The sequence below is a fragment of the Protopterus annectens genome, chromosome 11.part0 (assembly GCF_019279795.1).
Source record: "Protopterus annectens isolate FY-2018-M chromosome 11.part0, PAN1.0, whole genome shotgun sequence".
NCBI classification, from domain to species: Eukaryota; Metazoa; Chordata; order Ceratodontiformes; family Protopteridae; genus Protopterus; species Protopterus annectens.
Genome location: NC_056745.1, coordinates 1,374,390,700 through 1,374,416,870, shown reverse-complemented (window position 1 = coordinate 1,374,416,870; position 26,171 = coordinate 1,374,390,700). Strand labels below are relative to the sequence as shown.

The following is a 26,171-nucleotide window of genomic DNA, read 5'->3' as shown; positions in this document are numbered from 1 at the left end:
TACCCTCTTTAAGAAGGAGGATGACAATTTGGTTGCAGTTTTCCGTTTAGCAAGGACAAAACCAGTACTTAGGCTGTGTTTGAAGAGATTACATAATGAAGTTGCTAACTCATATTTTAGACCATTTAAAATGCAGCCTGGGATGCCATCTGGTCCCATAGAGGCTGTGCTTTTGGCTTTGGAGAGAGCATTAATGACTTGTACTTTGGAGATGCAAGGTAGGGGTGATGTAGAGGGGAATGCTCTGTGTAATGTTTGGAGGGAACTGGGGGTTACTTTTTTCAAACCAGTTGGCTAATAGGTTAGCTATTTTTACAGGATCAATGTGCATGATGCTATCCACAGCTAGTTCAGCACACGTTTGGGTCCTAACGTTTACGTTATAGATATAGCTGAAGAATGCCTTATGTTTATCCTCAGCTATGTTTGCTAATTTTTTTTTAAGTTGTCCTTAGAGGATTTTACAAGTTGTCATATTTGTTTGTTCAATCAGAGGAGGGTGTCCTTGCAGTTCTGGGACCTCTGTTTTTTATTCTTAGACAGAAACTTCTTCCTCTTGTTGTATAACTTATTAAATGCTAGATGTCCACCAGGGAGGCTTGTTTTTTCTTGAGGATCTTGTTTTGATTCTATCAGGTACAGCTGTGTCAATACATTTATATATAGCTTAGTATAGTTGTCAATGCCATCTGTGGGAACAGGAGCTTGGAAATTATTTATGCCATCTCTTAGGAGGGTATAATTAGCTTTACTGAAATGTTTTGCCCGATTTCATCTAAGAGGGGCTCAGGTGTTATAGCTACTTCGAATGTGATTGATCTGTGATCAGATTTAACCAGTGAGGGTCCTATACTTGTGGTGGTGCAACAGTCACCCATGTTCGTGAGACCAGTTCGAGAATATTTGAGCCCTTTGTGGGGTTACATACTATTTGTTCAGAGGAATTAGTGTTAATACATTCCAGGAACCTTTGTGTAAGCATGTTGGTACTCATATAAGTTTCTCAGTCAATGCAGGGATAGCTGAAATCGCCCATGACTAGAGTGTTTGGTTGTAATTTGATTGACTCAAGTAGGTCCAAATAAGCAGTGTGGGTATCATGGTTCATTAAAGGGGGTCAATAGCTAACGATGACTTGAAGGGGGGTCTTACCCACATTTAGTTGATCTTGGAGTAACTCCATGGGGTATTCCTGTCTAATCAGTCTAAGAGTGTATTGATCGTTGATACAGATAAGATACTCCTCGTTTGGTTCTCACACATTCATTTTACGGTCTGAAACTGTGGAAGGCATTTTATCCTTGCAAGGCCGGGGTACTCTCTGTGGCCCTAAAACAAGTTTCTGTGACTGCATAGACATCACCATCCTCCAGGGAGAGAAGTGCTTCCAAAGAGTGCAATTTCTGATTTAAACTCCTTGTGTTTTGCAGCATAACCTTTAATTTATTTGTGAGTAATATTTCCACTTTGGAAATTTTGTTCTTGAGACCTTGCCTAAAAAAGGCACTATGGAGGAGGCAAGTGCCTTAAACAGTAACTGAAAACCTAGAGGTGACAGGTGAAGACCATCTGTGGCAAAGAAGAGTGGTCTATCAACCATGTTATTCCAGGCTGACAAGAACTAGATCTCCTTAGAATGACACCAGAAACTAAGCCAATCATTTTTTGTTTATATTATGGTATCATCCTAGGTGAGGGTAGAATGCTGCTCAAGGCTAGGGACATACCTGTCTGGGACACATATTCAAAGACATCAGTCATGTCGCTCTGCATATAATCCAGTGAGGTACATCTCAAGTCTTTCACACAAACATGAACTATGATGGAATAAAAAAGCTCAAAAATGAGATCTGTGCCAACAAACTTCAATCAGATGAGTCCTAGCAAAAATATAGTTTAAAAGTGCAAAATACAGTACAAAATTGTACTTATAGTTAGCAGAATGTAACAGATTACTTGGATTGCACAGATGAACACAGTAGAGCAGTGTCTGGTCACCTAACTCTGTGGAGCTGCAGTAAAACAGTGAGCAAACTGAATTAAACAATTTAACCAATAAAAAAGCTCAAAACTAAGCCCTGTGTCAGTAACCTTCAATCAGATGAGTCTTAACTGCTCCCCCCTGCCACAAGGGTGCAGAGGGGCCCTCTCCAACAAAAGATAGTCTGGTTTAGTGCTCAATTTAACAAACAGAACCAGATTCATCAGGTCTGAATCTAGTCTATACCACAGCAGACAAAAAGTATTACAAATCAACATGAACGGTTTTTAAAATCATCAATAGCAAAAATACAGTTTAAAAGTGTAAAATACAGTACAAAATTGTACTTCTGGTTAGTAGAATGCAACAGATTCCTTGGATAGCACAGATGAATACAGCAGAGCAGTGTCTGATCACCTCTTTAGATACATTCAGAATAATGTAACTAGAGAGGTATCAGTGTAAGAAATGTGCCATTCATAAGTGATTTTCTTGTATTTTTAACAGAATAGATGGAGATAAGGTATGCCATCACTATGCACTGCACAGTGCTGTAACTACATTATGGACTGAAGTAAACAGCGACAAGAGAACTCCACTAAGGGAAATGTTCCTCTGCTATAAGGACACTGATAACCACTGGACTAGTAGACTTAATACTTCCTGCTGAAGAGGCAGTGAGGATCATTACTCTGATAAGAAATGTTTACATTTCACAGAAAAGCAGGCAGTGCATTCAAATGGCATTGTAGTGAGAAGGTTAAAATGGGGACAGAATCAAACCACACAAGGCTGGACTATGGAAGTTCTAGGAAGGTTTTACTGCATGATGGAGAGCAGGGTTAGGTTCACCGACGTAAAGAGAAGTTACTGCTGTACTACAGGATAGACTAAGTGTGTGTACCTACACACACACACACACACATACACACACACACACACACACACACACACATGTACACACACATACACATGTACACACATACACACACACGCACACACGCACACATGCACACACACACACACACACACACACACACACACACACACACACACACACACACACACTTTCCTTGAAAATAAAATGTCCATTCAAAAGCCAGACCTTAGCAGAAAACTCATTTGCTCTAGCAAACTTAATTCCATATTCTTATCTTAGCAATGTCATCTCCTTCTGGGGTGAAAGGAGTATATAATTTGTTTAACAGTCATCCATTCAAAAGATTATCTATAAGTAATGTATATAACAAATATATTTAATTATTTTGCATTTATAAATAAGTTGGTTAATTAAAAATGAGTTCACTTATCCTTGTAGTCTACCTGTGTATAAATGCATATGCCAGCAGTGTTTAATTTTGGCAGAAACACAAATGTCTATAGTGATCTGCTGTAGTACGTTCCACTTTCATTCTACCAACTACAGCCTAATACATGCCCATTCCACCAAGTACAGCCTAATACATACCCATTCTACCAACTAATGCCTGACACATGCCCATTCCACCGAGTAGAGCCTAACACATGCCCATTCCACCAAGTACACCCTAACACATAACCATTCCACCAAGTACAGCTTAACATAAGACCATTCCACCAAGTACAGCCTAACACATGCCCATTCCACCAAGTACAGACTAACACATGCCCATGCCACCAAATACAAACTAATAAATTCCCATTCCACAATATAGAGTCTAACACAAGCCCATTCCACCAATACAGACTAATACATGTCCATTCTACCAAATACAGCCCAACACATGCCCATTCCACCAAATACAGCCTAATACATGCCCATTCCACCAAGTACAGCCTAATACATGCCCATTCTACCAACTAATGCCTGACACATGCCCATTCCACCGAGTAGAGCCTAACACATGCCCATTCCACCAAGTACACCCTAACACATGACCATTCCACCAAGTACAGCTTAACATAAGACCATTCCACCAAGTACAGACTAACACATGCCCATTCCACCAAATACAGCCTAACACATGCCCATGCCACCAAATACAAACTAATAAATTCCCATTCCACAATATAGAGCCTAACACAAGCCCATTCCCCCAATACAGAGTAATACATGTCCATTCCACCAAATACAGCCCAACACATGCCCATTCCACCAAATACAGCCTAACACTTGCCCATTCCACCAAATGCAGCCTAGCACATGATCATTCCACCAAATGCAGACTAATACGTGTCCATTCCACAAAATAGAGCCTAACACATGCTCATTCCACCAAATGCAGACTAATACATGCCCATTCCACCAAATACAGCCTAACACATGCCAGTTCTACCAAATACAGACTAATACATGTCCATTTCACCAAATACAGCCTAACATATGCCCATTTCACCAAATACAGACTAATACATGCCCATTCCACCAAATATAGGCTAATACATGCCCATTCTCATGTTAGTATCAACCCCATAATCCCACAGGATGTATTATACGTCCTTCCTAACAAAAAATGCCTGTACATTATAACTGAGCTACCATATACATAATGCAACACAAATATTATGTCAGTAGCTGAAGATGTTATTAAAATGCATTTAAGTTTAATGACTTATGATTGTTTAATTTCACCATTTTAAAATACAAGATCACAAAATGTTGACCTTTCAAACATTTTCTTAATTATTGGATCAGAATAGCTTGTTTAAGCTTTTGACTTATTCCAGATAATTTATAGCATATAACAACCAAGTAAAGGATGCTGCAAGTTTATAAAAACAGAGGAAACCATCTGCACTTCCATACCCAAAATAACCTGCTATAAATTTATAGTCTTTAGATTATAAATGAACATACCTTATCTCCTTTGTCTCCCGTAAGGCCTTTTTTGCCCTAAAACATTTAAGAAACATAGTTTATTATATACATTTTAACTGATGTTATAAAGTGCATCATTATAATAAGGTCTATATTTTTCTACATATGAATAACTTTGACAAAAATGTGTTCCTAATTTATTTATTTAATATTATAGCAAAAATATAGTGAAAAGTTGTATTATAAGCACTGCTTAAGTGCAGTAGTAAAAAAATCATAATCCGCAGCCAACATCACCATTATCCTGAACCATTCATCTAAATTAATCAGATATAATATTCATTACTCCAGATAGAGGACTGCTAAGCAAAATGCATTCTTCTCTTACTATATTCCTTTCCAAATAAATAAGCTGATGGCCCAAAGTATCAGTATATAGAATTCTGTTATTATCAGTAGATAAATCTGTTGCAGTTGGGTTATGAGGCTACAATAGCAACCTATTGTCATGTGATCAAATAACCTAATCTCCTCTCTTTGCTTAGCCTTAAAGCTTCTCTCCCTAACTCTTAATGTTTATTATAAATCATTGCTGCAGTAGCGTATAACTGTACAGATTATATCTTGCCTAGGATATAACAACTGGGCAGCATCCAAAGCCCGGTCTACTGGTGTGAAAATCTTCATTACTTTCTTGCGGCCTTTGTGAGTGCTCCTCCTGGGCTTCAAAGGCTCAATTGTCTGCACTTCTTTCCATTACTGGACTGGTAAGTCCCTATTTGAAATTACCTTTCACACTTTTGTTTTATTTAAAATATATTTTTATCAAGAAAGGTGGCATGCCTCTTTAAGAATACTGGCAATTGTCCTCTATGAAGAAATATTATGGCTTATTATAAATGGAATGAGGGAGGATAGAGGAATGGTGAGGATGCAAGGAGTAGAGGTGGCGAAGGTGGATGAGTTTAAATACTTGGGATCAATAGTTCAGAGTAATGGTGAGTGTGGAAGAGAGATGAAGAAGAGAGTACAGGCAGGATGGAGTGGGTGGAGAAGAGCGTCAGGAGTGCTTTGTGACAGACGAGTACCAGTAGGAGTGAAAGGGAAGGTCTACAAGAGGGTAGTGAGACCAGCTATGTTATATGGGTTGGAGACAGTGGCATTGACAAAAAGGCAGGTGTCAGAGCTGGATGTGGCAGAGTTAAAGATGTTAAGATTTGCACTGGGTGTGACGAGGGTGGACAGGATTAGGAACAAGTATATTAGAAGGTCGGCCAAGGTTGGAAGGTTTGGAGACAAAGCCCGAGAGGCAAGATAATGTTGGTTTGGACATGTGCTGAGGAGGGATGCTGAGTATATTGGGAAAAAGATGTTTAGGATGAAACTACCAGGTAACAGGAAAAGTGGAAGGCCTAAGATAAGGTTTATGTATGTGGTGAGAGAGGACATGCAGGTGGTTGGTGTGACAGAGCAAGATGCAGAGGACACGAAGAAATGGAAACAGATGATCCACTGTGATGACCCCTAACGGGAACAGCCGAAAAAAGATGATGATAAATGGAATTGCTACTACCCATTTCTATCTTGCCAGCCTTGGAGAATGATTTTGATATTGTTTGTAATATACCTATTAGTGAATCTTCAGCCCCTAAAAAGGCAGACAGACCTTATAAAGTTCCTCAGGCTTACAAGTATTTGAGTTCTCCACCCAGGTCTGACAGTGTAGCTATTTCAGTGTCTAGGTGAGCTGTAAGAAAAACTTGGCAAATACTAATCCTTTACCTTCTGATAAGGACAGAAAGTTTTTTTAACAGGTCTGGGAAAATAATTTATTCTTCTACTACATTAGCTGTCAGAATTCTGAATTACCAGTCGCATATGTTGAAATATCGGTTTTGTTCATTTGTCACTTTGAGAAGTATTTCGGTCAGTTTGTCATCTTCAGAAAGTTGGTCATCTTTGCATTCTGTTATTCCTTCTGTCCTCAAGTAAAGTACAGTTATGGTGGTAGCACTCACCATAACAGTAGATGTTCAGATTCCTTTCTGCTGCAGTAGTCTTTTGGCTGCATGGGTTGTACCCTGCCTGGGATACAATAATCAACTAGCTTCTCAAAGGTTTATTAACTCCCACATCTTCACTCTGACTACTGATCAGACAGCCCAGAGGAGGGAAAGCAACAGCTAGAGTAAAGAAATATTCAGGGCCTTCTTGTCTATATGAAGAGAAGAGTGTACTCATCCTGAACCTCTAAAAGATCTTTCTCCACGCATCAAAAATACCTTTGAAGTGCATTTGGACCAAACTCTTACACTATGTCACACAAAATATATTCCTCTCCCCTTCAGAAAATGATTTTCATATCCACCACAATAACTCCCCTGCCCTCCTTAACTTCACTAAGACTTAACACAAAGAGAAATGATGGTAAACTTGTAACTGCTCTCTTTCTTGATCTGTCTATAGCTTTCAGCACTGTTTCATAGGTTCATAGGTTCATAGGTGTGTACTAGGCTAATGGCCCTGGAGCCTTTACAAGCCTGGCCCATAGGATTTCCCTGGCACCATGCCACCTGACCTTAGTTCAAAATGCCTCTGTCCAGAAGAGCCACTGGAGTGGTCCCCAGGGTGAATTTTCTATTTCCCATCCACTCATCAAGATTTCTTTTGAAGAGGACCAGTGAGGCACTCCGCTTGACATGTATGGGAAGTCTATTCCATAGCATGGGCAATCTCTGGGTTATGGAGCTATCCCTCCAGCTTGTTCTGTTGATTGGGGTAATGAGGTTTAGGTCTCTGGAGCATGTAGGAGCATGTAGTGTGGCGGGATTGGGATTTCTAACAGAGCTGGGTCAGACATGGCTATATGAGACAGAGAATAGTTGGAGTTTTTTGAGTCTGTCCATATAGGATAAGTGTTTAAGGCCTAGGATCCTCTTTGTGAGGTACTTTTGTGGCCTCTTCAGTTGTTGTAAATGTCTAGTGAGGTTCATGCCAAATGTGGCATTGTACTCGATGACTGACCTAATGAGGGAAGAGTAGAGAGAGACAATGACCTCTTTCTTCCTGGATGCAAAACCCTTAGTAATGAGATGTGTGACATAGAAGGCCTTTCTGACCATGGTGGCAATGTGATGGTCAAAAGAGAGGTTGCTGTCAACCTGTGTTCCCAGATCTCTTATGACACCTTCTGTGTTCAGTGGACTACCATCCATGTCGTAATTCATGGGAACCGGGTCTTTCCCAAAGGGGATTATGACACATTTTTTGGCATTGAGCTTAAGACCATGGTTCTGACAGCAGTCATTGGTCTCAGTGAGGCCTCTCTGTAGGAAGTCAACATCACTTGGGGAGTTAATTATAGCTCCCAACTTGCAATTGTCTGTGAACTTTGTCAGTCAGAGTCCCTTCATGTTGGCCTGGACTTCAGAGAAGTAGATACCAAACAGGAGAGGACCCAGGATCGAACTCTGTGGGACTCCACTCATTACTGGTCAGAAATCTGACTTGGAGTCAGCTACTTTCACACTGTGGGTTCTATCTGTGAGCTAGTTTGCAACTCACCTAGTGATATAGGGGTTGATGTCTAGCTTAGTGAGTCTTTCTAGGATTCCTGAGTGGGGAATGAATGATATCAAAGGCCTTGGCCAGATCGAGGTAGGCTGTATGAACCACCTTAAATAACTGCAACAATGATACCCAAAAAACTGCAACAACCTGATCCAAACCAAACTCTGGAATGAACAAATGAAAACGCACAAATAATAAAATTAGAATATTTATTCTTTCTGTAATAACAGATTCTAGCACCTCAGTGTTACCATCTTCATGGAATATCAATTGATTTCTAAATCACACTTATATATCCATAAAAATCTTTTAACACCAGTCAATTAAACAATTAAATAATTAAATACATTTAATATTTAAGGTAAACACTTCCAGTTTAACTCATTATTTAGTCCCTTAAGGACCATTGTATTATACTTTAAAATATAAATACATTTTTTGTATAATAATTTTTGTTTCAATAAATCCTCATTTTCCCACATATAATCAACCTGTTCTAAAACAGTACCTTTCAAAAAAATAACGTTTCCTTTATGATGGGTTTTAAAATGCAAGGAAATTGTTTTATCTTCTCTCTGATGTCTAACATCTCTCAAGTGTTCTATAAACCTTGTACGAAACATACGTTTCGTTTCGCCTATATAAAATAACTTGCAAGGGCAAAACAATACATATATGATGCCTTTACTTTCGCACATATATGTACCTCTAACATCACATTTAGTATTGTTAATATATTCAACCTTTGCCACTGTATGTGTGCAAATTCTACACCTCCCACATTTCAATGTGCCCATATTGTTTAATGGTCTAGCAGGGTTAAATGCTGGTATACTAAAATCTCCATGAATCAACATATTTTTTAAACTTTTCCCCTTAGTAAATGAGAAAAAGGGTTGATTCGGCAAGATGGTAGACAAACATTTATCTTGTAGTAAATACTTCCAACAATGTTTGATTAACCTGTTTCATCACTTTTAATATTATATGTAGAAACAAAATATACAGGGTCGATTTTATTACCGTTTTGAACACTATAAATACGTTCCCTTGTATAACCATTTTGTTCCTTACTTATTTCACTATCATCGCCTAAAACCTTTTTTTTTTTTTTTTTTTTTTTTTTTCAAAACAGGTTTATTGTTTTAACATACAAGAGAAATATCATAACAATTTTATACAAGTAATTAAAATAGATATGATTATAACATTCAACAAAACAACTAAAGTATTTACAAAGACATCCACTACAATCAGATCAATTAATTAAACTAAAATACCATGCTATTGAAATTAGGATTTTTAACAAATTTTGTAAATTATCCCATACAATATAATAAGATGTTTTTCTAGTTGTTCTTGACCTAATTGTGTTTATTTCCATATGGCACACTATATTCATAACATTTTTAAATTCATTGAACGAAGGAGGTGTATCTGAAATCCAATTTCTGGTTATTATTTTCCTAGCCACTGCTAGAATAGACCATAACAAGGGAAGCTTAACCTTTTTAACACTTTGAGGTACAGGTGTGTTGAATAATATAAGAGATTTAGAAATAATGAAATTATCTGTAAAAAGAGCCTGCAAAAATTCATTAATTGACTTCCAGTATTCTTTCAATTTTATACAGTCATAAAACATATGAGCCCAGTCAGCATTAATTTCTACATTACATCTCTTACATAGATTATCTTTATTATTTATTTTATTCATCATCAAAGGTGTATAAAAAGATCTATGTAAAAATTTCCATGTATAAAGTCAACCTAAAACGTTTTTCACTGCCATGTCTACATCCACTGAATCATATCTCCTTTGCAAAAACATATTAGTTGTTGCCCTTATTTCTTGTTGTAAAACATTTTTATCCGAACAAATACTGGACAACCTCAAAAATTCTCCATACAGGAGAGTTTTTATCACATGGGGCGCATGGCAGCTCGAAGCATGTAAATACTGTCCACCATCTATAAATTTCCTATGTATCCTGCTAACCACTTCTCCAGTTGTTTTACCCTCCAATATCATATCTAAATATACTACTTTACTACCTTGTTGTAGTCCATCAAAAGTTATTTCGTATGGATTTTCATGTAAATGGGATATAAAATTTTGTATTTCATTAGTACCACCTTCACAAATAAAAATTAAATCATCAATAAACCTATAAGATGTTACATACCTCTTCACAAACTGTTGTTGATATAAAAAAGTATCTTCAAAAAAATGACATAAAAATATTAGCATACATGGGAGCAAATGGTGGTCCCATGGCAGTACCTTGCTTTTGCCTGTATAATTGTTTAGTAAAACAAAAATAATTATTCTTTAGACAAAATTCCACTAATTCAGTAACAAAATGGGACAAAGGATTGTCACCTAAAACATGAACAATAGCTTTTAAACCATCTAGATGTTTAATTGAAGTATACAAACTTTTACCGTCAATTACTAACCAATAATTATTCTCATTCCATTTTACTGGAGAAATATTTTCTAAAAAATCAAAACTATCTTGAATATATGCTGAGGCCTTTTGGGCATAAGGTAATAACAGCTTATGTAAAATCAAACCCAAATTGTGCAAAAAATATTTACAAGCCGAAATGATGGGCCTACCAGGAGGGTTATACATGTCCTTATGTATTTTTGGTAAACAAAAAACACATAGCCATTTCACATTGTTTGTCAGATAATTTATCTTTTACATCTTTCTCTATAAAATACCCTAATCTGGTGCCCTTATTTATCAATTTGTCATATTCTTTTAAAGATGATTCATATTTTTTATATCACTTATTTCATACACATCCCTATTATCAAGGTGTTCCATACACATACTAAAATATTGGACTACATTGATTATAACAATCTTATTGCCCTTGTCCGCTGGCTTTATTATTAAATTAGTATTCATTTGTAACTCCTTCAAAGAACACCATTCTTTGAGTGTTAAATTATACTTAATACTTGACTTGTTTTTCATGACTTCCTTACATATATTTTTCCCTTCAAAATTAACCATTGAACTAGAATGCGCTATTTGTTCATTTTCAAATAGTGGAATAAATCTATTTTTCACTGGAACATCGGAAGTGTCAATATTACAATAAGCATTTACATTTACATGCTCGAACATTTCTTCACAACAAGAATGAAAACATTCATCCGACTCTTCTTGAACTATATCTATAACATTCCTATGTGTACCCTCAGAAAAAAATATGTATGAACCACCTTGTCTTCATCCACAGCTCTGGTGACTGACTCAAAGAAGTCAACCAGGTTGAGCAGGCATGATCTACCCTTCACAAAACCAAACTGTGTGGGATTCAGAGTTTGAAGATTCCCTATATCCTTGTTTATTAGGACCATGATGATGCGTTCCATAGCTTTGCATACCAGACTTGTCAAGCTAATGGGGCGATAGTTCCCAGGGTCTGTAGTCATTCCTCCTTTGTGGAGAGGTATGACTGTATCAGTGCCCCATTCAGTAGGGACAAAGCCTGAGGTGAGGCTGCAATTAAATAGGACACACAGGTGAGGTGCCAGTTCACTCTGTAGCTCATATAGAACACAGCCAGGGATATTGTCATGTCCCATAGAAGCTGTATTCTTGGCCTTGGATAGTGCTGTTTTAACCTGTGTAGCAGTGATACTGGGTGCCTAGCAATCTACTGGTATTGTGATTGGTCCTGTGGTGAGGAGAGAGGGGTAAAGTTGGCACTGAATCTGTCGGCCAGTATATTGGCAATATCTGTTGGCTTGGTATAGCAGGTGCCATTGTGCAACAGCTCCATGCAAATCTGTGTATTGCTGTGGAAATTCTTTACATACGTATAGAAGGCCTTGTGGCTGTCTTTACTATCTGCTGTAATTCTGTTTTCATAGCTAGCTTTAGAGGATTTGATGAGGGATCTCAACTTTTTGTTGAGGCTGATAAGAGAGTTTTTCCAGTTTTGGGACTTCACCTTATTTTGCATCAGTTTCCTCCTTTTATTGTAGAGTTTTTTTTATGGCAGGGGACCACCAAATTGGCTTCCCTTTTTTGGAGGCGAGCATTTTGGTTCTATTAGGTATGGCGAGATCCATGCATATGTGTGCGTGTTTGTACAGGGCATTAGTGTATGATTTGGCAGTCATACATCTGTTCTCCAATTGCATGGGTGCTGTGAAGTTAGCCACCTCTGTTTTTAGGAGCCCATAGTTAGCTTTGGAGAAGTTTTTCATGGTGGTTACCTTTGCGGGAAGGGGGGGTGTGGATTTCCAAGGTTCACATCCTATACTTTTGCAAAAACTCTCCATTGTAGTCCTTGACATTTCCACTCTACCCTAGTTTTCTAGTTACCTCTCTAACAGATTCCAGGCAATAAAATGGCTCACTGACATCTCATCCTTTCTCCCTGTTGCAGATAGGGTCCCACAAGGATCCATACTGGGACCTATCCTAATCAGCATGTTTGTTAATGACCTCAATCTGGCCAGTAAGAATGATACCTTAGTATAGTATGCAGACAATTCTGTTATCATCTGCTCAGCAAACAACCTTGATTCCCTACAAAAACTATCACAGGAATCCTTCAGTTTTATAGAAACCTAGATGACTACCTCCCAGCTATTCCTAAACCCTGAGAAAACAAAACTAATTCTTTCCACTCCCAAAAATCACACAGTAACAAAAGCACCCTTCACTATTACTTCTTTTAACAGTACAAAATAGAACTTGTCACACTACTTGGAGTTTACATAGACATAAAGCTAAAGCTTGACTTCCACATACAACATACAGTGAAAAAAAACACACCAAAAATAAGCTCTCTTTGTAGGGAAAAATCCTATAAGAAGGCAGGATGTCCTATCACTATCTAACAGTGCAAGATATCATATCTCTACTACCATCTTTCCTCTGCTAAACATCAGTACTGGCAAACATCCAACTAACTCAACTAACCAAACTCTAGCAATACTACAAGGTCACAAAATTTGCAGCCAGCCTTCCCATGGACTATATCTTTGTTTGGTCCTCTGTCACCTCCCAGTTGCTTGAACTACCTCACCATTTCTCATAGTACCATCTCCCCATTATCAATGATCGAATAAACCAAATGACTGCCCATCTGTAGCCAGCCTTGTACAGCCAAACAACCTACTCATAAGCTTGTACTGTTCTGACCAAGACCTCTTCCTTATATGAAAACCTAATAACTTTGCAGTGCTCCCATCATGTGTCAAAAACATGGAACACCATACCTCTAACAGTAAGACAGGACTGCTAGTTAAAGTAATTTAATCTACAGCCTAAAGTCTCAATTACTCAACTTCTGGCTATGCAAATGTTCTGCACCAGGTTAGCACATCACTATTCTTTAATCTCATCACTGCTCAACTCTCTCCATATTGTCCTTTTACCTGTGCTGTAACTCATTCCCTGCCTTTCTTTTTTTTTATCCCTGCAGACTTCACTGTTACTGACCCAACCCAGTACCGAACATCCATATTGGGTCTACCAGCTACTCCCACCCTCTTGGACATATTCCATTTTTTGGGGGGAGGGGGACCAGTCATGGATCCTGAGGGTGTCCTGAAGGCTTAGCTTATCTGTGTTTCTGTCCGGGGAGGATTTTTTTTATGACCTACCCACTTCCCTTTCCCCACCCACCACACTTATTATCTTACATCTGAGGGCAACTCCCCTATTTGGACCACACACCCCTTAGGGAGCATGTCAGCTAGCCCCCCTCCCACCTATGAGACACTAATCTGACCTGGTTCAGTTAGGTCATAGTCAGGGCTTTATCTCTCTGTGCCACCAGACTGATACCCCCCTTTTGCTATACTCTTTCACCCTCAACTACCCTTGCCTTCTATTTCTCAATTCTAGTTCTCTCACCCCTGTACCTCTTATAAAACTTATTTCTTTCTGCTGAAAATAGCCATAATAGAGCTGTCTGTACATCTTATCTAATTTGAAATGTAGTTCTTCTTTTGAAACATGTAAACACAACTGCATATTACTGCGTTTTATATGTTAGTGTCACCCTGTCTACTACTGTTGTATTTTCTCCCTGGGCCTTCTCTGAAAATGGATCCTGTGCCCAGTCGTACTTTACTGATAAGCAAAAACAATAAATAAAATAAAATAAAATAAATAAATAAACAGTAAAAAATAAGTTATATCCCAACAACTAACTATATACAGAAGTAGGGGGATGCATTTGGTTGTGACTACAGCAGCAGTAAGAAATTTGTACATCTACTGTTATGGTAAGTGCAATTAACACAACTGTAATATTTGCATCATTCTCACTGCTGTAGTAGCCTTTTAGCTACATGGGTGGATTACCAAAGTCTTTCCAACCTAGAAGGAGGAAGGATAAGGATCCTGGATGTGACAAAAAGAGGTACTGCAGGCACAGCTAGCTTGAATTTTGTAAATAATCATGTCACTTGTGAATATCAACATGATTCATAAGCTTGTGTTACAAATGCACTAGAACTGTATGTCATATAAGAATTTTGTACAGACGTGTGCTGAAGAGATATTTTGTAGACTACTCAGCTTAGAGATGTGTCCACAGTGCACCCTACTGGAAGAGAACAGAAATGTACATAAATTACTCTAACTGTGTATATGTACATATTTTAACAATGGAAACTGGAACATAGAAGGTTAACCTGCAAAACTTCAGAAAAAAATAGTTGAAATTAAATTACTTTATAACTGTGCCATAAAAGATGGTTTCAACACAGCAAGGAGACAAGATGTCTAAAACTAGGGAACCTTCTGCATTGTCTTGTAAGTGTTTTATTGTTTTATGTCTTCCCGCAGTTGCAAAGATCTGAGGGCTATGTATTTTCATAGGTAGATGCTAAATGCTGGCAGTTTCTAGCAATGGGGGTTTACCTTGGGAACTAAAGTCAGATGACAAGAAGTGATGTCATCCTGCAAACTAACCCAGCAGTAATATCTGAGATATTAATTTAAGAACTCTCTGAAAGAGACAGAACATTCTGTATTTCGTCTTTGACCTGGCAAGAAGACCCATTCACCACACTTGCCATGTTCTGAAAGTAAGTTAACTAGGGTATAGTAAAAATATAGCTTAGATGTTTTCTGCATTTATTTGAAACTCTCCTGCAATGTTATTTTAAATATTTCCTGTGACTTTGAACTCTGATATAAATGTGATTATTTACAGAGAATTTTCTTGTTCTTTTATTATTTATTATTAAATAAATTTCAAGCTATCATTGTGGGTGATATATGTGAGACATATTTAAGTTCTGAGAGTACTTGAATATTTATTTGGTGGCACTATGGTCCACTCCTAATAGCCTTGCTCTTGGTCAAACTACCATTTGTATTGATAGTAACATTACAGAGCAAGACTGGCCACCCTTTGTTAAGGGCCTTAAAGTAGCTGGCAGTAATAACTACCTTACAGTCTGGGCAGAAAGGGGGGCATACCTAGTAAATGTGTGCCAGCTTTTCCCAGGTGTGTGTGTGTGTGTGTGTGTGTGTGTGTGTGTGTGTGTGTGTGTGTGTGTGTGTGTGTGTGTGTGTGTATGTGTGCACATGTGTGTGCGTGTGTATGTAAATCAAACCTCAAAGAGTGTGTGTGTGTTGGCTACTTGGGCAGGGACATGAAGAACTGGTTTGACAGAGAGGGTGCTGCAGGCCTTGGCTTGGTCATTCAGCTGAGATTTCAACTCTCTAGCTGTGCCGGTGGACAGTCATCCTGGGGATCTGGAGAAGGAGAGAGAAATCAGCCCCAGACTGACTGTGGTCTCTGTGTGCTCTTAAGGGAAACTGCACTTGGTGCAGAGAGCTGCATCTGGAAATATTCTGTATGTACCTGTCAACCTCCCAGTGTGTATGTCCCCCACTATTGCCAGTGGTTTGGATTGAGTTTCCTTGATTACTGGGCCAGTGGTTGGGTGTCACACAGGGGTCCATGGAGAACTGTCTTAGCAAAGCCAGTCCTGGACCTCGGAAAGGAATCCAGTTTGTAATGCATTGTAAATGTATCAACAGAGGATCAAGCTGCTGCCTCTATAATGTTTTTAGAGTCCATCCCTTTCAAATTTTCCATCATAGATGCTAAGGCCCTACTTAAATGTAGTTTTATACTTCCTGGGACTAATTTACCATGATGGGTATAACAAAAGGCAATAGATAAGAAGAAAGAGCTCAAAATACTCTGTTTTGACATTGGTTGTCCTTTCTTTGTCCCACCATAAGAAATAAATGGCTGATCAGCTTTTCTAAAGGATTTAGTTTTGTGAAGATAGTACCTGAGCTGCCTATGCATGTCCACAGCATGAAGAATCCTTTCTTCATGGTTCCGAGAATCTGAAGAGAACACTGGGAGATTGATGCCTTGATTCAAAGTAAACTGTGAACCACTCTGAGGAAAAATGAGGGATCTGTTCTTAATGAGACCCTATCACAATGGGTCTGGATGCAGAGATGATAAAAGCAGCAAGTAAAGGAGAGTAGTATTGCTTGAATTTATCCTCAAGTCTTGGTGAGTATCTTCATGAGGACGACCCTGATTTTACAAAATCTCACCAAGACAACACTGATATATAAACTGTATTTTATGTGATATCTATCATGGACAGAAGTAGGTTAAAAAAAAAAGACAGCTAGGTACACAACTCCTAAGATAAACAGTCCCCAATCCCGGAATGTGTACTGGTGACAGAACTGGAAAAAATGACAGTGTACACTCCTCAAGATATGGAAACTTTCCTATGACTGCATTAGGCCAGGCTCAAGGGGAGGATGGCCCTCCTGTTGTAGAAGGAAGTAGTAGTCCACAAAAACTACAAAACTGACAGGCCAAAAAAGAGCCATAAAGAGAATAGATTGGGCTATTCAGGATAAGAAAGAAATGATGTATTTTTTTCTAGAATGCAAGAAGTCCAGAATTTCCAGATAAATATATTCAAAAAGGTTAAGGCAGAAATTAGAGGAAAGAAAAATATTTAACAAAAAACTGTCTAATGCTTTAGATACAATTTTGTGTTCATTAATACAACAGATCCATGAAAAATATTATATAGATGAAGACACTTTGGGCATTTTGGAAAAACAAGTGACTGAGGAAGTTTGAAAATATAAGAAACCAAAACCTAGAGATTTGTGAAGGGTATGAAAAAGAAGCATGGACATAGGAAATAGAGAGCTCTGATATGGTGCAATATTTATCCAAAAGAGAAAGCCAAACTAATCAATACAAAAAAAGCACCTCCAAAGATTTTGAAGACATACAGGCAAAGGCACCCAAATATGGAAAATTTCACAATACAAAAAATAAGATCACAAAGAGAGAATGTAGAACAAAAGATAAGTAAAGTAGAAGTAAAACAAATAGAACCTGAAGTTATGGAATACCTGCAAAGTGAAGGTTTTAGTGCAGAAAATTCATCTCTAGTGACATGACAGCATGATAGAACAAGTCCCCAAATTAAGAAGAAACAGGTGCAACATGAAGGATCTGATCACTTCCACATGAAGATGCTGTTTACCTTTCAGCAAGAAACCGGTATAAAAGTTCAGTTGAAGATGCACAACAAGGGAAAGAGAAGGAAACAGTAACAACTCTGATCCAGTCAATGTTGTGTAGTGATAGGCCAATTTATTCCCATATGAAAGAGAAATGGATGATGAAGGATACAGATGAAGAGAACATGCCACAGGAAGATGTTCTGTACGTTTCTTTAGAATGCCAACAGGAAATGAAGAACAAATGTGCCCTCAGTTTAGAAGAAAATGATCTAAGGGAAGAGTTGCTTGATTTAATAGAGATGAATAGACATATTAAGATCAATGAAAGAAATAGATTACAGAAAGCCAATAAGACAAAATTTTAGTATGATAAAACAAATGCACTCAGTAGTCAAGATTACTGGAACAGCAGCAGCCAAACGGCAAAAGGTGTTATCCAAGGCAAACAAATAAATAAAACACCAATAGAACCAGCAGAAGACCAAGTCTTTTAGTGTAAAAACTCTTTTAATCACTATTCATCAGAACAACTTCATCAGAAAAACAAAGAGCAACCATAAACTCACTGTTTAAATATTGAAATCATTAAGCTGAGACCAATCAAGCATGTCTAACAATTTGCAATTTAAGTGAACCACACCACTTCAAGTAAAAAAGAACTTAAGTGCATATTAAAAATATATATGTATATAAAAAACACAAATATTACTTGATATTTATCTTTCTGTTTTTTAAAAAACTTTTGATGTTGACTGTGTCATTCAAACCAGGATGCATATAAGAGGCAAGTTGCCACTGCCTGTTTTTGTTCAACTACACATTTAAAATCACCTCCCCTGATGTCTTTGTTGACTAACTCCAGCACAGAAAATGTAAACTTCTTCCAATTTATACACACTACAGAATGCTTATATAATGCATTGCTGGTACTTCTTGCCCTAAAGCATATACATGCTCCAAAATACGTTTACACAAACATCTAGTGGACATTCCAATGTAAAACGCTGGACATCCACTGCACATAGCAATGTACACAATACCTTCGGTGTTACAGTCTATTCTAGCTGGAAGTGTAATACTATAATCTAAATGCTGCAAAAAAATAAGTGGACACCCCCTTGTATGTATCGACATGCCATACAACCTTTGCACTTAAACATTCCCATTCTACCAATGTCCAATTGAATGATCTTACAAATCTGATGGTTGTCCACACTCATGTCCAAGCAAAACCTAATTTTGCTTGTACCACTAGTGTTATCAACCAACCTTTTTGAAAAACCTTTTTTCAAAATTGGGGGAAAATCCATGTCCCTTCTAGACATTATTTCACTAGCTGCACCATCCAGCATCTCACCCGGATATCCCCTTTCCGAAAATAATTTCTTTATAAATTCTATTTCTTCCAAAAAAGAAGAATCCTCTACTGTCATTTGGGAAGCCGTATAAATTGACCGCATGATATATTCCTTTTGATAAATGTAGGATGGCTGCTTTTTAAAATGTACATAACTGTTGCAGCATGTACTTTTTCTATGAATAGTACTGACCACATTGTTGGTAAACACATCCAACTTAAGCACTACATCTAAGAAGGGAACTACCAAACCTGAACCCCCAAGTGTAAATTTAAAAAATTGTGTACTAGTACTAAGTGCCTCAATGAAACTTTCCTTGTTAAAACTCTCCTTCCTAACAATGAAGAAGAGGTCGTCCACAAATCTTTTATAAAAAGACAACTTTGTCAAAACACTCAGCATGTGGGAGAATTTCCAAGTCCCACCATCCAAGTACCAGGTTGGCATAAGTAGGCCCCACCCATAGACACACCTGAAAGTTGTCTATAAAAGTTTCATTAAACAAAAAATAGTTATGTTCTAACAGTATATCTAATAAGGAAGTATATGTAATCACACTCTAATTGCTTAAAAGTGTGTATTTTACCAAACATCACCTGATGTAATCCACACCAACATCCTGTGGTATACAAGCAAACAATGAGACTGCATCTACTGTTAACATAACATAGTTCTCCAATGAATACTGAAGACTAGAAATGAATATTTTAACTGGTCCAAAAAGTCCCAAGAGTCAGCTATGTATGAAGGTAGCTGTTTAACATACGGTTTCAAAATATGATCCAAATACAGTGATATACAGTCAGTGCAACTCCCAGAAGCCGAAATAATAGGCCTAAAAGGGGTTCTTTTTGTGCACTTGTGGAGCTTAGGTATTCCAAAAAGCACCCCAATTTTGGGGTTTTCGATATACAAAAAGTTTAATACTTTATTTGATATTTGATCATCCATTAGCAAACCATATAAGATGGTATAAATATGACCATAACATATCAAGATATCAAACTTAGACACCTTTTTATATTCTACCTGGTTTGACATCATCAATTCTATAGCATTGTTATAATCTCCCACATTCATAACCACAATACCACCCCCCCTTGTCGGCTTTCATAAATCTTAAATCATTTCTACTTATCAGCTCATTCAGTGCCCCTCTTTCATTGTTACTTAAATTGTAATAGGAATAATGATTTTTTCCATCAATTTGCCTCATTATATCCCTTTCACAGAGGCCCGCAAACATTTTTAAGGTGTGTACTAATGTGGGGTTAAACGTGGAAGGTTTGGACAAAGTTGTGCTTAAAGTGACATCATTTAAATTATACTGTAAGTTGAGCTTCCTTGAAATAAAAACTTCAGTTCTAACAGTGTTTTAGACAAATCTGCCCTTCTACTAGGCTGAAAATTTAAACCTAGTTTCAAAACATTAACATGCTCTAAAGTTAAGTCAAAGCTAGAAAAATGAAATACCGAAATATGCACAGAATTAAAGTTCATAGTCCTTGCTACCTCCGCGGCCCGCTCCTGCCTCGGCTGCGAGTTTGGTAGCCTCTGCTCCTGCTCCTGTTCCCCTTGTTACTCGACTGTAAAAAAGACTTATTTGGAAAAACAGTCACTTTATTTCCATTCCATTCATTATTCTGGCCAGTATTCACTTTGGCTTGCTTGCTACCACCGTTAGGTGCGTGTACCACGATGTCCACCTTTCGCTTGGTAGTCACTGAGTTAGTGTCACCACACTGTACAGAACCAGAAACTGCATTAGAATTTAAAGAGGGCATAGCCTGAATATCATTAGAAGCCCTGTTGTCTCTGTTGGTTAAGTCATTACCATTTAAAGCTTGCCCTTGTGTTAAAGTGAAATTATTTTTAGGCTTAGGTTTAGCCTCTGTTGGAATAAAGTCCACAAACTCATTTCCGAGATCTTAAACAGACAAATCTCTTAGAACCTTCTTGGACTTGTGCTGTATTACTTGTTTTTCCATTTTATCTACTCTATCCAACAGTTGCCGGTATTCAGCTGTCAACTCAGAACAGCCTTCTATTACTTGTTGGATATCATTGTCTAAATGAACCAAGTCATCTCTAAGAGTTTCTAGTAAACTGGTGTTATTTTTAATAAGCAGTTTCATAAACTCCAAACCAGCATTATTAAAGAAGCCAACAACTTCTTCAAAAAACGGACTGTCTGTGGCAACTCTGTTAGGCATTTAAAAAAAATGGAGACCCCTTAGGGACAATCCCCACTTTAACACAATGTTCAAAGTACTTATTTTCTAGGTGCAAAGCACAATCCTGCTTCAAGCCCCTCGCCAACCTTTCCAAAGCAACCAAACTATTATTTCTATTAGTGACTTGGTTTATCTGAAATAAATCTTCACAAAAAGGATCCATACTCAAGCTCAACCATTTGTTGACCTCAACGCCTGTTAGAAGGAAAGAAAACTCCATTGTTAGACCTTCCAACAGCCTGGTTACCTGCACCTGTGCCAAACACTCTTCCATCAGGGCTTAATTCTTTTATCCTAGCCACCAATGCAGTTAAGGATTTCTGCATCTCACCCAGTGTAGTCACCAAAGCATCCAGCATGTTTTCCCAGTGAGTAGGGGTAGAATGCAGGGTAATATCAAGGTTGTCCTGTTCTGGTGCACTCGCCATAAGCAACTGCAGGAAACTAAACAAGTAAAGAGGAACAGCAGCAGCCACATGGCAAAAGGTGTTATTCAAGGCAAACAAATAAGTAAAACACCAATAGAACCAGCAGAAGACCAAGTCTTTCAGTGTAAAAACTCTTTTAATCACTATTCATCAGAACAACATCATCAGAAAAACAAAGAGCAACCATAAACTCACTGTTTAAATACTAAAATCATTAAGCTGAGACCAATCAAGCATGTCTAACAATTTGCAATTAAAGTGAACCATACCACTTCAAGTAAAAAAGAACTTATTAAATGCATATAAAAAATGTATATGTATATAAAAAACACAAATATTACTTGATATTTATCTTTCTGTTCTTTAAAAACCATTTGATGTTGACTGTGTCATTCAAACCAGGATGCATATAAGAGGCATGTTGCCACTCTGCCTGTTTTTGTTCAACTACACACTTAAACTCACCACCCCTGATGTCTTTGTTGACTAACTCCAGCCCAGAAAATGTAAACTTCTTCCAATTTATACACACTACAGAATGCTTATATAATGCATTGTTGCTATTTCTTGTCCTAACAGCATATAGATGTTCCAAAATACATTTACACAAACGTCTAGTGGACATTCCAACATAAAACACTGGACATCCACTGCACATAGCAATGTACACAATACCTTCGGTGTTACAGTCTATTCTAGCTGGAACTGTAATATTATAATCTAAGTGCTGCAAGAAAATATGTGGGCCTACTTGTATGTGGCCTATGACACATTGATTTACAAAGTCCTTTGAAAATGTGGGAGAAACAGCCAAATGTGGTCTCTGTAAAACACAACTGGAAACAGTCACACATCTTGTTGCTGGGTGTGATACACTAATGGCAGAGGGCCAGAATACTGAAATGCATAATAATGTGGCAAGACATTTGCATTGGGGATTGTGCAAACATTACAATTTTGAAGTAGCTGAGAAGCATTGGATATATGAAACACAAACCATTATAAAGAATGATGGTGTATATATTTATGTATTTATTTATTACTTATTTATTGACATTTGTTTACTGGGAAAGTCCACTGGGTCATAAAGAGCCCATTTTCAGTGGAGAACCTGGGAGAAAAGCTCCAAGACAAAAATAACAGTTTATATACAGTTTACAATGTATAACAACATAATAATACATGTTTACAATGTATACAGGTGGGTCCCCTTCACATGGTCGACATTTCACAAAGCCAAGACCATATGATCGACATTTGAAATGTTGACCATGGGGAACCAGCATCTCTGTACAGTGCAGAATGGAAAGATTTCCATTTCTGCACTGTAGTGCAATCTCAGAGTTGGTATATTAAAGTTACTGGGGGGGGGGGGCAGAGCCCCTGCTAGCATCATTAGTTTTTTTTTCTTTTCTTTTTGTCTGCTTGTATGTTCAACATTTCAAATGTCGATCATATGGTGTCGTCCATATGGGTTTCGACATTGTGAAAAGTTGATCATATCAAGTAGACTCCTATAGGCATAATATACAAAAAGAGACAAGTGTATGATATAGAAACAAATTAAAGTGGGCACAGTCCACCATAGTCAGGTAGATAAAGCTGCAGAAACTGTAGCACTAGTGCTTGATCTGGGAATATTATGGAAATGAGTGTAGAAGGCATGCAAAGTATTAATGAGACTTCAAGTAGTTAGAGACAAAATTAAGGTTAGTAGTAGGAGGAGGAAAACAAGTTAGTACATTTTTAACCAATGCGAGTGCTGTGAAAGTAAGTTTAGTCATCTTCTAGTGCAAATATAGAGCATGCAATAGAATGATGGAGAGGCTAGGTAGGGTAGGTGCAATGCAAGGTAGTTAGAGTTGATTCTAGAAAGTAGAAAGAATCAAATAATAGCTTCATAGGGAGTAGTAGGTGCATTAGTGCATATATCACATGGGATCACCCATTACCAGCAGTCCAAGAAATAGATATGAGAAAGACAGATAAAATAATCCATGGAAAGAAGGCCAAAGTAGAATTGATCATTGAAATTGCTACACCCAGTGATTACAGTATCTTATGCAGAGAGACATAACATCATAAAATACTAGGATCTGTAGGCAGAAAGGAGGGCAATGTGGAAGGATACCCAGACAGTTCCAATAGTAGTAGAAGCAATAGGTCTTATAAAAACGAATCTGCAGTCTTATTTACATATGGTACCAATACATGTAACTCCATATGAATTGCAGAACAAATCAGTTTTGGGCACATTGTGGGTACTGTAAAGAGCAATTTTGGCTGATATCAAAGATAGAAACAATACTAATTTCACAAACTTTACCCATAATTTAACTTATGAATGGGGTCCATTCCTGCCATGGTATTAGAAACCCAAAAAACTTTGAGAAATTAACCTAGAAAGAACATATAGAGTTCACTGGCCATGACAGATTGCAAGTCAGATAATCTTCTTGTAGATGTCACAACAGTCTTTCTTGCAATGAACCTTAAATCCATCTGAAGAACTGGTTCAAAGGTAGATACAGTTACCATACCTCCCAAATGTCCCTGATTTTGACACAAATTTTAGCTCTGTTCCTCTTAATCCCTCCTAAAACTAGTGACTTTTGGAGGAAAGGTGGTGAATTACACTTAATGAATAATGACAATAATTAAGAGTTATAGACTTCTTTTACTTCAGAAAATGTGTATTAATTCATATGCTTTGATTCTGTCAATGTTTCAAGTTAATAGCACTAATATTTTAAAAGTGTCCCTGATTTTTTATTGACTTGTCCCTGATTCTGTTGAAATTTGTCCCCGATTGGTTGAGAGGTCTGACAGTTACATTTGCTAACACAAAGTTAAGATCCCAGGAAGGGCCACTTGTTTTCTAGGAGGTCTAATATGTAAACCCACCTTAATAAGATGTTTCACTAAAAGAAAAGAAAAAAGGGGAGAATCTGTGAGTAGACATGTTGAATGGCAGCCAGTCTTACCTTGACAGTGGAGCAAGCCTATCAATAAGCCAGGTCAGGGAAAGTAGTTCATACAACTATTTCAGAGCTACTGGTACATAATTTCAGATAGGGCCCTGCTTCTTGGCTAGGTACCAACAAGAAAATATTTTTCACTTGCTAGTATAACATTTTCTAGTAGTAGGTTTTCTTGTCTCCTCTAGTACTTGTTGCATGTCCTCATGAAAGAGGTACCTAAAAGAAATCAAAATTGAATAATCCAGACAGTTAGATGAAGTTGCTGGAGACTGGCGTGTATCAGACTCCCCCTACTGTGTATGAGTTAGTCCAGTCTGTGAGAAAGATTGTGGTAACAGGTCTTGGCCAATTCTGTAAGAAGGGAAAATCAGTGTTGCCTGAGCTAAAATGAAGTCGCCACAAAGGTTTTTGAGGAATCATTCTAACTCTTCTGAATTACTCTGTGTACCAGTAAAAAGGGTTAAAATGCATAAAGGAGCATTCCTGACCATGGGAATGAAAATGCATCTATTTTCCAGGTGCAAGAAGCCCTGAAGCAGACTTTGTTCTCTTGTCTGTTTTGAAAGGAGGTAAACAGATCATTTTGTGGTGCCCCTCACAACAGGCTAAATGCTTGGAAGACCCCTTATTCAGTTTCAATTCATGAGTGTCTGTCCTGGTTATGGTCAGCTTGCCTGTCGAAATATTTTGCGCTGACAAAATGCAAATGTTTGGAGGGTTGAGGAATACTGTAGATCTACCTCTCAAGCTATTATAGCTAACCAGTATAGATGGTATGACTTTGAACCCTCTAATTGTTTATGTACCGCATCACTGTGGCATTGTGTGAAACCACCTGAAGAGGTCCAGGGAATCATAGATGATGAAGGAATTTTAAGACATGGATTGCAGCCAATATCTCTTTGACATGTATGTGCTTTGGTCTGTCTCAGGAATTCCATAGGCCTTGCACCTCTATCCCCCTTAGGGACTCTTCCACAAGCAAAATCTGAGGCATCTGTAGTTATAGACTGTCTTGGTGTCTGAGGAGAGAAGGGGAGACCTGGATTCAGAGATATCTGTTGTCTCCACCAGTGCAGTTCCTATTTGACCAGGCCCAAAATTAAAATCTAAAATTGCAGAGGATGAAGATGCTGGGTCCATGTATTTCTAATCATCTAAGATGAAAAAACAACAATTTCTTAGTCTGAAGCACTTTATAGTCTCTTTGTCTCTTTCAGGACTAAAGGCTGGCAGTCAGAATTTTTACATGGAGCATTAAACTCATCCTCCAAGGCTGGCAAAATGAGATAGATAGGTGTACA

General features: G+C 37.8%; 1 protein-coding gene across 1 annotated transcript in view; it reads right to left on the bottom strand.

Moving 5' to 3' along the window:
* Positions 1-26,171, bottom strand: part of LOC122815075 — a 3,014,144-nt gene that overhangs the window by 2,323,154 nt on the left and 664,819 nt on the right. Inside the window, exon 39 of the mRNA XM_044087319.1 lies at positions 4,818-4,853. Within this exon, the coding sequence (XP_043943254.1) occupies positions 4,818-4,853 (36 nt within the window). The remainder of the gene's footprint in view (positions 1-4,817; positions 4,854-26,171) is intronic.